This window comes from Hippoglossus hippoglossus, chromosome 9, assembly GCF_009819705.1.
Source record: "Hippoglossus hippoglossus isolate fHipHip1 chromosome 9, fHipHip1.pri, whole genome shotgun sequence".
Lineage (NCBI taxonomy): Eukaryota > Metazoa > Chordata > Actinopteri > Pleuronectiformes > Pleuronectidae > Hippoglossus > Hippoglossus hippoglossus.
The window spans coordinates 20,561,741-20,575,618 of NC_047159.1; the positions used below are offsets into that span (position 1 = coordinate 20,561,741).

The 13,878-nt window shown below is 40.0% G+C and overlaps 1 protein-coding gene across 1 annotated transcript; it reads left to right on the forward strand.

The window, feature by feature from the left end:
- The first annotated feature begins 643 nt into the window (after window positions 1–643).
- On the forward strand, window positions 644–13,169 carry piwil1 (piwi-like RNA-mediated gene silencing 1). Its single transcript, XM_034595253.1, has 20 exons — window positions 644–776; window positions 3,641–3,746; window positions 4,152–4,280; window positions 4,379–4,593; window positions 4,695–4,816; window positions 5,008–5,088; window positions 6,530–6,727; window positions 6,870–6,978; window positions 7,483–7,609; window positions 8,362–8,479; window positions 8,755–8,869; window positions 8,974–9,155; window positions 9,585–9,657; window positions 9,803–10,003; window positions 10,539–10,642; window positions 10,787–10,857; window positions 10,944–11,097; window positions 11,338–11,463; window positions 11,535–11,682; window positions 12,605–13,169. The coding sequence occupies exons 1-20, from the start codon at window positions 708–710 to the stop codon at window positions 12,719–12,721; spliced, it is 2,565 nt and encodes an 854-aa protein (XP_034451144.1). The 5' UTR covers window positions 644–707; the 3' UTR covers window positions 12,722–13,169.
- The last annotated feature ends 709 nt before the right edge of the window (window positions 13,170–13,878 follow it).

The window sequence follows — 13,878 nt, forward strand, 5'->3', positions numbered from 1 at the left end:
ATGTCTTATTCAGATGCTCTGATCCTGAAACCACCGGATTGTAACACAGTGATCTAATGTGCGAGCTGAGGGAGGTCTGAATGAAAGTTAGATTTGGTTTCTTTTTTTCTTCTTTACAAGCGCATTCATCTGCTCAGTGAAGAGGCCTAGGTGTCGCGGTGGTGCGGTGAGTTCTCTCTTCTTCGCTGATGCACCTGACCTGAAAGTCTGTCCGTCGTGTTTCAAGAAACTTTTTCAAAGGTGAGTCACTTTGTTAATATCAAAAATATTAAGTTGGTTCTTAACAGCGAATTAACGTATTTTAGATTTAATCGAAATCATACCTCCATAATGTGTAATTAAATCCATCCGCTAAGTCGACATAACAGTATTATAACTCTGTTCCCTGTGTAGTGCCTGTGAGTAATTAGACGGTTTCATATCCTGTAAAAGGAAAACCGTTGGTTTTTACTTGGTGTACGGAGCTGTTAGCATGCTAGCTGCGGCTAGTGCGGGCCGCACGTGACGATGATTAGCAGGCGCCATTTTGTGTCGTTGGAAGCAGGTTTCAGAGTCTGCACGTGCAACTTTGGAAAATTGTATGACGTATTTGTGCTATTTGAAGTTATTTAAAACAATTGTCCCAGTTTTCATATCAGTTAAGTTCATTGTTCTTAATGCAGCGGCCATGACTTTTTTCTCGTTGAACAGTTTGGGACTGTCCCAAAATGACTGGTCGCGCACGAGCCAGATCGAGAGGCAGAGCACGTGGCCAAGAGACTGCAGCGCCAGGAGCGGTGAGAGAAGTCTGCACTGACACCACTGCACATCTGTACACAACATATACACTCTGTCACCGATCTCTGTGTGACTCAAATATTAAGGAGTAAAGATAAGGATCTTTACTCCTTAATATTTGAATATAAATCCTTTCCACCTGTTTTCTATTAGTTGTGTAGCTTTATCTGTGCACGTTTGTACATTAAAAGCTGCTTTCAGATGTGCACTGAAGTCCAGGACAATTTCAGGAATTCTTCTGTAGAGACTTTATGTGAGAAGGCCGACATATGAGTCAGCTGCTCCAGACATTTTCCATAACATTTCCTGCCCGCACCCCTTGTAAAATGTATGATTGACCCTAAATGTGTTGATAAGATCTCTAACACGTGAGAAGCAAAACTGGAACAATTCAAATATCTCTGGATGAAAAAGAGGAGTCAGACATGTAGACGATGTCAAACTTTTGGTGATAAGAACCGGTGTTTCCACAGCAGAACCTATTTGTCATGTCCAGCCTCCTGTGTGCTCTACCCAGACGCCAGCCTTCACCTGAATGTCCCTGTCATTCCTCTGCTGTTGTGAACGCTTCTGACCGTGACAATCTCCTGTTGTGTTCTTAATGACTCTTGTTTTAATGTGCAAATATTTATTTTCTAATTATTTGATTTTTATCGCAATTTATTTTCGATAGATATTAAAACCAATATCGTGATATGATTTTTTTCTTATCACGATATCAGATTGCTAGGAGGTGAATGTAGTTTCAACTATGGTGTTGACCAATGAAATGTATCATCCACATAATACAAAATAATAACACAAATACGGAGGATGATCCATGGACCTCATTGTTCTCATAAGAGGTACTTTGTATAAAAGAAATAGAATTGCTTTTAAAAAATCAATGAGTGTTGAGCCTTGTTTTCTGTGTTTTCAAACCTCAAATTAGCTCACGAAGGTAAATATTACCTCTGCTCAAGAGATGTTAACATGGTCAGTGACTAAATATCCTAATATTTGTGCATCACGTAGCCTCACTGTAAGAAATATATGGGACAAGTTGTTAATAGGGAAGGACAGAGCCACTGAAGAACATGCAGTGCCTTGCATAAGTATTCACCCCCTTTGGACTTTTTCCCATTTTGTACTGTTACAAACTGGAATTCAAATAGACTTAAATAGACTCATTTGATCAACATGCATAGTACTTTGACGGTGCAAAATACCTTTTATTGTGAAACAATGAGAACAAAAAAGTTGACATCTGTTGGATGCATAAGTATTCACCCCCCTGAGTCAATACTTGGTAGAACCCCCTTTCGCTGCAATTACAGCTGCAAGTCTTTTGGGGTATGTCTCTACCAGCTTTGCACATCTAGAGATGGAAATGTTTGTCCATTCTTCTTGGCAAAAAAGCTGAAGCTCAGTCAGATTGGATGGAGACTGTCTGTGAACAGCAGTTTTCAAGTCTTGCCATAGATTCTCTATTGGATTGAGGTCTGGGCTTTGACTGGGCCATTTTAAGACATTAACATGCTTTGATCTAAACCATTCCATTGTAGCTCTGGCTGTATGTTTAGGGTCATTGTCCTGCTGGAAGATGAACCTCCGCCCCAGTCTCAAGTCTTTTGCAGACTGCATCAGATTTTCTTCAAGGATTTCCCTGTATTTGGCTCCATCCATCTTTCCCTCAATTCTGACCAGTTTCCCTGTACCTGCTGAAGAGAAGCATCCCCACAGCATGATGCTACCACCACCATGTTTCACTGTTGGGATGGTGTGCTCAGGGTGATGGGCAGTGTTGGGTTTCCGCCACACACACAGCGTTTTGCATTGAGGCCAAAAAGTTCAATTTTGGTCTCATCTGACCAGAGCACCTTCTTCCACATGTTTGCTTTGTCTCCCACATGGCTTGTGGCAAACTCCAAACGGGATTTCTTATGGTTCACTTTCAACAGCGGCTTTCTTCTTGCCCTTTTCCATAAAGGCCAGATTTGTGAAGTACACGACTAATAGTTGTCCTGTGGACAGATTCTCCCACCTCAGCTGTGGATCTTTGCAGCTCCTCCAGAGTAACCATGGGCCTTTTGGTTGCTCCTCTGATTAATTTTCTATTCGTCCGGCTTGTCAGTTTGGGTGGACGGCCTTGTCTTGGTAGGTTTGCGGTTGTGCCATATTCTTTCCATTTTCTGATGATGGATTTCATGGTGCTCCGTGAGATATTCAAAGCTTGGGATATGTTTTTATAACCTAACCCTGCTTCATACTTCTCCACAACTTTATCCCTGACCTGTTTGGTGAACTCCTTGGTCTTCATGATGCTGTTTGTTCAGTAATGATCTCTAACAAACTCTGAGACCTTAACAGAACAGGTGAATTTATACTGAGATTAAATTGCAGACAGGTGGACCCTATTTACTAATTATGTGACTTGGAAATGTGACTTGTGAAGGCAATTGGTCGCACCAGATCTTTGTTAGGGGTTTCACAGTAAAGGGGGTGAATACATATGCACTCAACACTTTTCAGATTTTTATTTGTAAATAATTTTGAAATCCATGTAATATTTCCCCCCACTTCCAAATGATGGACTATTTTGTGTTGGTCCATTACATAAAATCACAATGAAATAAATTTTAATCTGTGGTTATACCATGACAAAATGTAGAAAAGTCCAAGGGGGGGTGAATACTTATGCAAGGCACTGTATGTAGTGAAGTGAAGACTAAAAACATTCTTTTATCTGGTGGGTGAACCTGGGTGCACACAAAGCGTTTCAACTCTAAATGTAAGTAATGACTGAACAGAACATTTCTTTGGAAAGAAAATGGAAAAAATGTTAACACTACATTTCCCTAATCTCTTTTTTTTTTTCTTGTAGAGCAAGGCTGTAGAGCCCGCACCAGCACCTGCTGCGGCTGCCGCGGCTGCAGAGTTGGTGGGCAGAGGGAGGCAGAAAGGTGCTCCAGGACCATTCTCTGCAGAAGGTACAGTCAAACACAGTCATGATACTTTTTTAGTACCTGTAATGGTTTCGGCTGTTCATTAATTTAGAAAGTCTTTGTGGAGAATGCAATAGTGATAGAAAAGTATTGAACAATGCAATTATGAATGCACCTTTTTTCACCCCTTTCACCTTCTGCAAATCAAGAGCCACGTTAACCATGGTAAGAGGTGCAGTGCAGCGAATTTGGTTCAAATCATAGGATTGAATTAAAAACAATATCGAAGGATTATATTAGTAAACAATCACATGCTAGAATAGTGGGGTATGTACTCACCTGCACAGCTGTGTTATGTTGTGCCTATTCTATCCTCAGGACTATAATGTGTGCAAACTACTAATTAGATTTGCAACGTCATGTCTGAATTTTATTATTTTTTGTTGACAGCCGTTCTGCAGATTTCCGCTGGATTTCAGCAGGTGAAGCTGGGAGAGAGAGGTGGACGTCGCCGGGATTTTCAGGATGGAGGCATTAACACCAGACAGGCTATGGAGCATGTTAAGGATTCAAAGTCTGGTCTGTCATCATTACTAATTTACATTTCCAAAGCACTTTTAAATGTTGTAATTGAAAAGTACAGGGGTCACTCCTCAAACTTGTTTGTACCTCCTCAGGCTCAAGTGGGCATGCCATTCAGTTGACAGCCAACTTCTTTCGCATCATATCCCGCCCTCAGTGGGTTCTGTATCAGTACCACGTTGACTTCAACCCACCAATGGAGTCTCGTCGTCTGAGATCTGCCCTCCTGTACCACCATGAGGAAATGCTAGGCTCAGCAAGGAGCTTTGATGGAGCTCTGCTTTTTCTGCCCAACAGATTGCAAAACAAGGTATTCTACTACTCCGAGCTTAAGTTCCCCATAACAATAATAATAGTGATAATGTGATTAAAGTTTTCTGCCTCGTAATAAATGTCTAATCTTGTGTTTAGGAGACTGTGCTTCACAGCGTAACAAAGAATGGGGAGAACGTTCAGATCACTGTCACACTGACAAACGAACTGCCCCCCACATCACCAGTGTGTATTCAGTTTTACAACATCCTATTCAGAAGGCAAGTTTCCTGTTACTTTCAATACTAGCATTTAGTAGTTACTAGTTAACTTGTGGTTGCTGCTTGTTTATATGGAGGTGTAAATCAATACATGTTATTACAAAAGTTTAGATGTGTGTATACCTTTGCTCTCCCTTTTGGGCTGTTGAAGCCTCCAAACATGATTAATGATTGATATTTAATTTCTGCAGGATCTTGAGAATTCTCGACATGCAGCAGATTGGACGCAACTACTACAACCCCAAAGATGCACTCAACATCCCACAGCACAGGTACTTTCTTTCATACAGTGCTGCTACACAAAGAACAAATTAAGATTTAAGAAGTTTTCTTTTTGTTTTTTATGTGATCATCAAATAACTCAAACAAGAAATGGAAAACAACACAATCAAATAAAAATGACTTTCAGCCAGTGGCTGAAGGCATCATGTTTTCGGCTTGTCCGTCTGTACGTCCGTCCATCTGTCCCATTCTTGTTAACCCGATATCTCAAAAATGCCTTGAGGGAATTTCTTCAAATTTGGTGTAAATATTCACTTGGCCTAAAGATTGAACTGATTTAGGTTTTGGTGGTCAAAGGTCACTGTGACCTCACAAAGCACATTTGGTGCTGTGTGAAGGTGATATCTCTGGAACGCTGTCAAATAAACCTTTCACATCTGGCACAAACATTCACATGGGAGTGTTTTTCATGAATCTGCTATCTTAAGATAAGCTGAGGGGATGGCTGCAAATTTGGAACGAACATTCACTTGGACACTGAAGACAAAGATTTTGGTGTCTGGAGGTCAAAGGTCAAGGTCACAGTGACCTCACATTCCTGTGAATGTAATATATCAGGACTGCCCCAAAGTTTTTTTTGTAGAGATTAGAGCTGGGCAATATGTAAAAAAAATCTTATCACGATTTTGTTTTCGTATCTATCGACATATATTGCGGTATAAATCAAATAATTAGAAAATAAATATTTGCACATTTGTGTTTATGTACAATGTTCTTATGTAAAAACGTTTTTTATCATGCACAAAACAGATTTTTAACTGCTCGTAAAATAATCCTGTGCCACTACACTTTTACTTAGAACCTATAGCATACATTAGCATATAATGTACATAATTTAATTTAAAATTTAAATTGCCTTTTTATATTTCTTTATTCTCTTGTCTACATCATTCGGACGTTCCTGTTGATGTAACAACTGAATTTTCCTGGTGTGCGGATCTATAAAGTTTTATCTTATCTTAACTTAAACCAGCGCCACTGCACTGAGGCTCATTACTCCGCTGGTCAACAAGTGACTCTGCTCCTCTGATGTTTTCTAATCACTCACACGTAGAACTGATCTTTATAAAAAGTTGATGAATTTAAATTTATGTTCCTGAATATATAGCTTTCTGAAAAGTGTAATAAACTGAGCTCTACGTCTGTGTACTGTTAAAGAAATGCAGTCAAATAAACCTAAAGGTGCCCTACTCTTAGTAGAAAACACATATAATGTGAAGGACTATCCCTGACTAAAAGTATATTTTGACAAGTGTTATGTTGGTGTTCAAACACTAAATGATTTGTCCAACTAGAGTAAAGCTTTGAATCCAGTGAGAAGACATAGCAGAGTTCACTCATGTGTAGTGTTGATGTGTAATCTTCATTTATGGAAATTACGTTTTTATTAGATAAGAGATACCAAAAAAATGCTCCTGTCTTTTATTTCAGGCTGACAATCTGGCCAGGCTACACCACCGCCATCTTGGAGTACGAGTCATCGATTATGATGTGTACTGACGTGAGCCACAAAGTGCTTCGTAGTGAGACAGTCCTTGACTTCATGGTCAACCTGCGGCAAAAGTGTGGAGAGCATCGCTTCCCTGAGATCTGCACTAAGGAGCTTGTTGGACTCATAGTCCTCACCAAGTAGGCTCCTCGTCTCGCACATAAATATTTGTATTCATATCAAAATCATATGTGTTTATAATACAGTTGGTTTATCATCCCAACAGCCTGAAAACAGTGTTAACTACCTGCACTGGACTCGCATGTCTTTTTGAATTTTTAGGTACAACAACAAAACCTACAAGATTGACGACATTGCGTGGGATCACACTCCCAACAACACATTTACAAGGGGAGACAAAGAGATCACCTTCAGGAACTACTACAAGACAGTAGGTGGCATGCACTCAACAAAAGTGTATATATAACTGGGAAAATGCAAGCGCATGTACTTTATTTTAGGTCATGTAAGAAGGATTGGGGGGGAAACTATTACTGCAAATTTTAGAAAAATGATACATCTGTCTCAAACTTTTAAAGGAAGAGTAAACAATTCTGGTGAAAGACTGAAAGAAATGATGGTACTGTGCTGACAAACTGTAAAACTCTTTGCATGCTGTACAGTTACATCAAATTGTGGGTTCGCAAATTGTTGCTAAATTTCCTGTTGTGAGGCTAACATGCCGAGAGGACATGACAGGTTCCCAGAGCCAGCACACCAGCTACAGACTGAAACTCAAAGCTTTTCTGCCCCTAGAGCTTATGTAACACACCTGTCGTCAAGCAGAGGCACACACACACACACAGCTGACTGAAAGCGAACCGCAAGGAGGTATTGACTGATTTTGACAAAAAGTGCAATGGCTTTAAGTGTTGTATATTTCTTTTGTTCTTAGCAATATAACCTGGAAATCACTGATGGGAACCAGGTGCTGCTGGTCAGCCATGTGAAGAGGTTAGGTCCTGCTGGAGCACCTCCTCCTGGTCCGGCCATGCTCATCCCAGAACTGTGCTACCTTACAGGTTATTGCATTCATCTGTAGTGTTCCTGTTTTTTCTTATTTTATTTTATGCCCTTGCATAGATCGCCAACAGGGCCTATTTTTTGGATAGTTTGAGATGTAACCCACTGTTGGTAAAAAGCTGTGTGAGGGTGATAAACTACATGTTGAAATCGTTAGAGGTTTAGCATTGTTATTTGTTTGTCCAAGTTTTAAGTTAATACTAAGGACCTTTGTGTAAGAATGTTTTGATGACTGCCATAATTCAATGAAGTGTTCAAGTAATATCAAAAACATGTTAACAACTATTAACAAGAGGTCAGATGCCCTTTATAGTACAGGTGACCATGAAGGATTTATGCAAAATTTAAATAGGAGAAATATTAATATAGTCAGTGTCAATAACGGACTTACTGTTAAATTATATTTATATGTATATGTTGGAGACCAATTGCTGTCTTGAATTGTCTAGAGAAACTCCAGGAAAAGTATTTCTTAAAGAGGGGAACCCTGGTTTGACTATTTCTTCAGACATGATGTCAATTTATTGCTCTATCCAGAGCACAATAATTTGATTAAATGTATAATATAGCTCTTTACTTTATCAGCTGCACACTTGTTTAGTACACAAATCTGTTTACCCGAAGGCTCGAATGGTACGAGCATGAGTAGAAGTTGGTGATGTTAGTTAATTGCAGCAAAAGTTCTTGGTTTGTTCAGTTGTCGTACATGATAAACTAAAGTGAATTTTGTTTTTGGCAATGTGTTTGACAGGGCTGACTGATAAGATGATGAACGACCACATCATAATGAAGGACTTGAGCAGCCAAACCAGACTGGAACCAGAACAGAGACAGGGACGTCTGAACCGATTTGTCTCTAACATACAGAAGTAGGTGATGATCAACTGTTAGGTGATGATCAACTGTGTTTTATCTGTGTTCTCGTTTTGTTGTCAGAAATATTGCAGGCACCCGCTTCCATTTTTGGAGATCCGACCGCACACAACGCTCATTTTTTCAATTGGTTATGAAGGCTTGTTTTCTCTAAATGTTTTTCTTATTTTGTCTGTTCATATGCGCAGAAGCTGTAATAGCAATTTTTCCTGTCACGATCTTCAGGCAGTTAATCCCAGTTTGGATTTAAATCCTGAAAATTATTTCACAGGAACCCGGATGCACAGGCAGAGTTGGATAAGTGGGGACTCAGCTTCGATAAGGAACTCCTAAGACTGACTGGCAGAGTCCTCCCAGGGGAGAGGATTTTCCAGGGATCAAGATCGGTATAATATGCATGGGGTTACGTAAATTTGTTCTGGCAAACAAACTAAAATGATTTCTTTATATGATCCTAATTGAGGGATTAACAACTATTTGTGTCACCTAGTATGACCCTCCAGCCGCTGACTGGTCCAGAGAGATGCGTGGGATACCTGTGATCACCGCCCCTCCACTGAACAACTGGCTCATGTTTTACACCCGTCGCAATGGTAACGAGGCTCAGGCCCTCCTGCAGACCCTCAACAAAGTGGCAGGTCCACTTGGAATTCGCATGCAGAGAGCTGTCATGTGAGTTCTAGCATATGTATATTTTTTTCACTCAGGTAGGAAGTAATCTAGGAGCATGATAGTTACCATTCACCCAGTCTACTTCTACATACTTCTGAATTGGAAGTTAAATGTTCGAACAATACGTTAACTTGATACCTAGTGTGTTGTTGCCCACTTAAAGCTAGTGTTGGTAATTTGGGAAAAGTTAGGAAGAGCAGGCTACACTTTGAAAAACATTCAACTGTTACATCCCACCCCCCTCTTTTTCGTCTTATTTGTTTTTCAGATGACTTTATTGAAGTTGTCTTCACTTGATTTCAACAAATTAATTATTTCAGAAACAACTCACCAATCCAACCTTTAAATTGATTTTTCATCCTATCACCCAGATTTCATTGGCCGTTGACAATTATCCCATTTATTTATTTCAACTGTTGTTTAAAACAGGATTGAGTACCAGGATCAACAGGAGTCTCTCCTCAGAGCCCTACAGCAGAATGTTGGACAACATACACAGATGGTTAGTGACTCAATGTGAAAAAGATGAACACGAGCAGATCACATCCATTAGTTTGAGCTTTTTCCTCTTATTTAGTTGGCACTGTGACATTCCTTGATGAATGTGATGTTTGCATTGTCAGTTTGAAGTATTTTTCATGTGTTAGGTGGTGGTGGTCCTCCCCAGCAACAGGAAAGACAAGTACGACAGTGTCAAGAAGTTCCTTTGTGTGGACTGCCCTGTCCCGAGCCAGTGTGTGATATCCCGCACCATCAGCAGACCTCAAACACTCATGACTGTGGCGACCAAAATTGCCCTGCAGATTGCTTGCAAGATGGGAGGAGAGCTGTGGAGCGTGGAAATCCCTGTAAGTCAAGATCATCAGTAAAACTATACAATAAAGAAAATAAAAGTTAGGCCGTGTTGTGGGAAAACAAGAATTGAGAAGTTTCTGACCAAATTTAGATCCTATAAGTTGTTTTAGAGCGGATAAAGAATGGTAGTTACCATTGTTTCACAGTGAAACAAAACACAGAAGAGGATCAACAAGGAGTTTGTTAGGTTTGTTTACCCACAGATAAACACAAAAGCACAAATGCTTGGACAAATAGACAAAGCTCCAGTGGTCCCAACAGCAGAACCAAATGTCTTTTTGTGCTTGTTGGCCATCTTAAGCTCTTCTTTGGAGGCTTCATGTTTTTACTTTCACATTTGCATTACCATGGTTTCTGCGTAGTCTAGGTTAGTGAAATTATTCCTTAATATTCTTCTATAAAACAGAAAGAAAGCAGAGGATTAATTAGTCAGCATTACAGTTTTTAAGTCACACAGTCAAATTCTACAAATAGAAGTAATGATGAATGTTGGTATTGTACTAATAAGTTGTCTCATCTCTTGTGCAGCTCAAACAGCTGATGATTGTGGGCATTGACTGTTACCATGACACTACTGCTGGGAAAAGGTCCATTGGAGCTCTAGTGGCCAGCCTCAACCAGAGCATGAGCAGGTCAGTATGTACAGCAGGGCCAGGCTGCTGTGCTGACATGGTTTAACAGTCCCTTGATCATTGCATGGGTATTTTGCTGACCCTTTATCTTTGCTATAGTGCAGTAGTACATCCAATAAGTGGTGAAATTTATAATTCTTTCAGGTGGTTCTCAAAGTGTGTTCTGCAGAACAAAGGCCAGGAAATCATGGACGGACTGAAGATGGCCTTGAGTGGCAAGTTGCTTTCATTAATTTACAATTTCAATACACACAACAATTCTAGGACCAGGACAAAGAGTAACTTTGTCCTTGTTTAACAGCGGCACTGAAAGAATACCTGAAGTTCAACAACTGCCTCCCCTCACGCATCATTGTGTACCGAGATGGGGTGGGAGACGGCCAGCTGCAGACCGTGGTCAACTATGAGATCGCACAGATCATTGACTGCATCAAGTCAATGGGGCAGGACTACTCGTGAGTTTTTTATTTTCTCAATTTTCCTCCTAAAAGTCTGCTGCACTTGGAAACTTTTTATTCTAGGATTGAAATTGAAAACAATTGTTGCTAAAACAAATGTCAATTTGATGGACTGACAGTGACTCTGCTTTGAATCTGGTCAAGTAAGAATTGAAGCAGCAAAATAACTTGAATGAAGGTTAAATCCTCCTGTAATTTGTCTGTTTTTACTGGAATGTTTCCATCTGTTGCCAACAGGCCCAAGCTGAGTGTGGTGGTGGTGAAGAAGCGCATCAGCAGCAGGTTCTTCGCCCACTTTAATGGCAAAATAAACAACCCTCCCCCTGGCACCGTCATCGACACAGAGGTCACCCGTCCTGAGTGGTATGTTTCTAAACTGTTTCCTCATCTTTTCATTGATGTATTCAGCACTGAACTGTTGCAACCTTGGTCAGGTACGACTTCTTCATCGTGAGCCAGTCTGTTCGCTCGGGGAGCGTCTCCCCAACCCACTACAATGTCTTGTACGACACCAGCGGACTGAAGCCTGATCATATGCAGCGGCTTACCTACAAGCTGTGCCACATGTACTACAACTGGCAGGTAGGCTTTCAAATCCCTGTCTTTAACACCTTTCATCCTGGATGGCTGTAATAAATGGTGTTCCCACAGATCAGTGCAGTTGTACTGAAAATGTTTCTCTACTGTTATTGAATTTGATACCTCAGGAGAATAACTGATCAGAGTCCACATTGAGTATATTTCTCAGATTTGAGCTTCTCTTCATTGGCTTCCAGTGAATTTTAGAATAGATTTTTAAGGTTTTCTTGCTGATTTTTAGCACCTTACGCGAAGGCCCTGCTCGCTATTCCACAGCTGAGGACCAGAGGTGACAGGACATTTCCCGTCTGCGCTCAATCTCTGGAACAATCTCCCTGCGGCGAACCATCTGACCTCCCTTATCCTAAATCTGCCTTAAAGACTTTCTTTCTTCTTGATGTGTGCTCTTCCTCCCTAGTTCTTATCTTTACTTCATTTTATAGTTGTTTTTTTTAAAATCTTGTTTAAATTTTTTTTAACTGTTTTTGAAAGATGCTATACAAATACTTTATTACGTTTTTTTTTTTTTTCCCTGAAGAGTAGCAGTCGCGCAGGACTAGCACACATTCAACTGAAACAATGCTCATTCACTTTGAATGGGGTCATGTCATGAGTTGCTGAACTCCCTTGTAGTTCTGTTTCATTGCTCGTGTTGCATACAACAGCCAAGGCTCCAGACAATCAGTTTCTGTTGAAACCAATCCTCAAGCACAGGCACTAGCCAATCAAATCACGTTAATGTCTAGCATGACGCGTTGGCACAAAAGCCGGCTTTGTTTTGTGTCCAAAGAGTGAAACTGGTTGTCATTATGAGTCAGGCAAGCCCACTGCCAAGCGTGCACACGAGTATGTGATTCCAGAGAAGTGTCGTTATGATTTTGCAACCCAATAGAATGTTTTTGTTTTTGTTTTTTTTCTTCTATAGGGAATCGTCCGAGTTCCCGCTCCCTGCCAGTACGCACACAAGTTGGCTTTCCTCGTGGGTGAGAACATCCACCGTGAGCACAACATGCACCTGGACAACCTCCTCTTCTACCTGTGAGGACACAAAGAGGAGCAACGTGTTCAGCTCCATCTCTGAGGCTTCCTCGGGAAGAACATCGCCAATGTCAAGTTTTGTTCCAAAGGTTCTCTTCAGGTGAAAATGTTCCAAGTTGAGTTTTGAAGATGCCAAGTTCTGAATTCCTGTGTATCAGAGGTTTGTATCCCACTCGGGTCTGATGTAAGAACAAGGATGAGATGAAAAGCCTGAACATCTAAAATCCTCGTGAGCTTCACATGTTCAGAGTGAAACGACACAAGACAAAGTGAATCCAGGCTGTTTCTGAAATACAAAATATTTCAAAGACGACACAATTCTGAATATTCTTTACAGTTTGATGTGAAGTTTTGCCTTCTGAGTAAAGAAAAATTGCATTTGTTAGGAAGAACCTAGAATCTTTATTTGTGTTATATTATTAATGTTGGCCTCAGAGGATTTCAATGTTTATTTAAAAAATATTATTTAAGAGTAAAAACCTGCAGGAGTTGTACATTTTGTTTTGTTTGAAATTAGACAACATCTAGGCCCTAAATCCATTTCTGTTGCTAATGGTTGTAATAAACGTTCATTTGTGTGGATTTGTGAATTCTGCTTTTTAAATTCTGGTTAAGTCAGACGCACAAACATTACAAAATATCAAATTTATTTAGATTGTTTTTTTAGAAAAAATTGCACATGCACACCCACACGATAAATTGTAACCATCAATATAGGCTGATAATTCTTATCATAAAGCTAGCACACAACTGCAGACTTTTAAACAATATGGTCTTAAAGACACCATGGGGAAAGCTTGCACTGTTTGATTATAAAGTTAAATGTACAAAAAAGGCAGTTTGAAAATCAAGTATAAACATTTAAAAACAATTTTACAAATGGACAAAGTACAAAAAGAGCAACAGTCACTCAAAATGAACAGAAGCAATGTCTTGAGGACGAGGTCCGTCAATAGGAAAACATGTACATCAGGTCACCTTAGGTCAACATGGCTGAAAATCATCAGTACAGAAAGTATCAGAATGTTTTGCATACATTCTTTTTTGGCAGTTTCAGTTTCAACTCTTGTGTTATAGAAAATATAGGCTCGATTTGAAAATACACGTGAGGATGAAGTGGAAAAAACAACGATATGAGGAGATAAAGTTGGACCGTTTCAT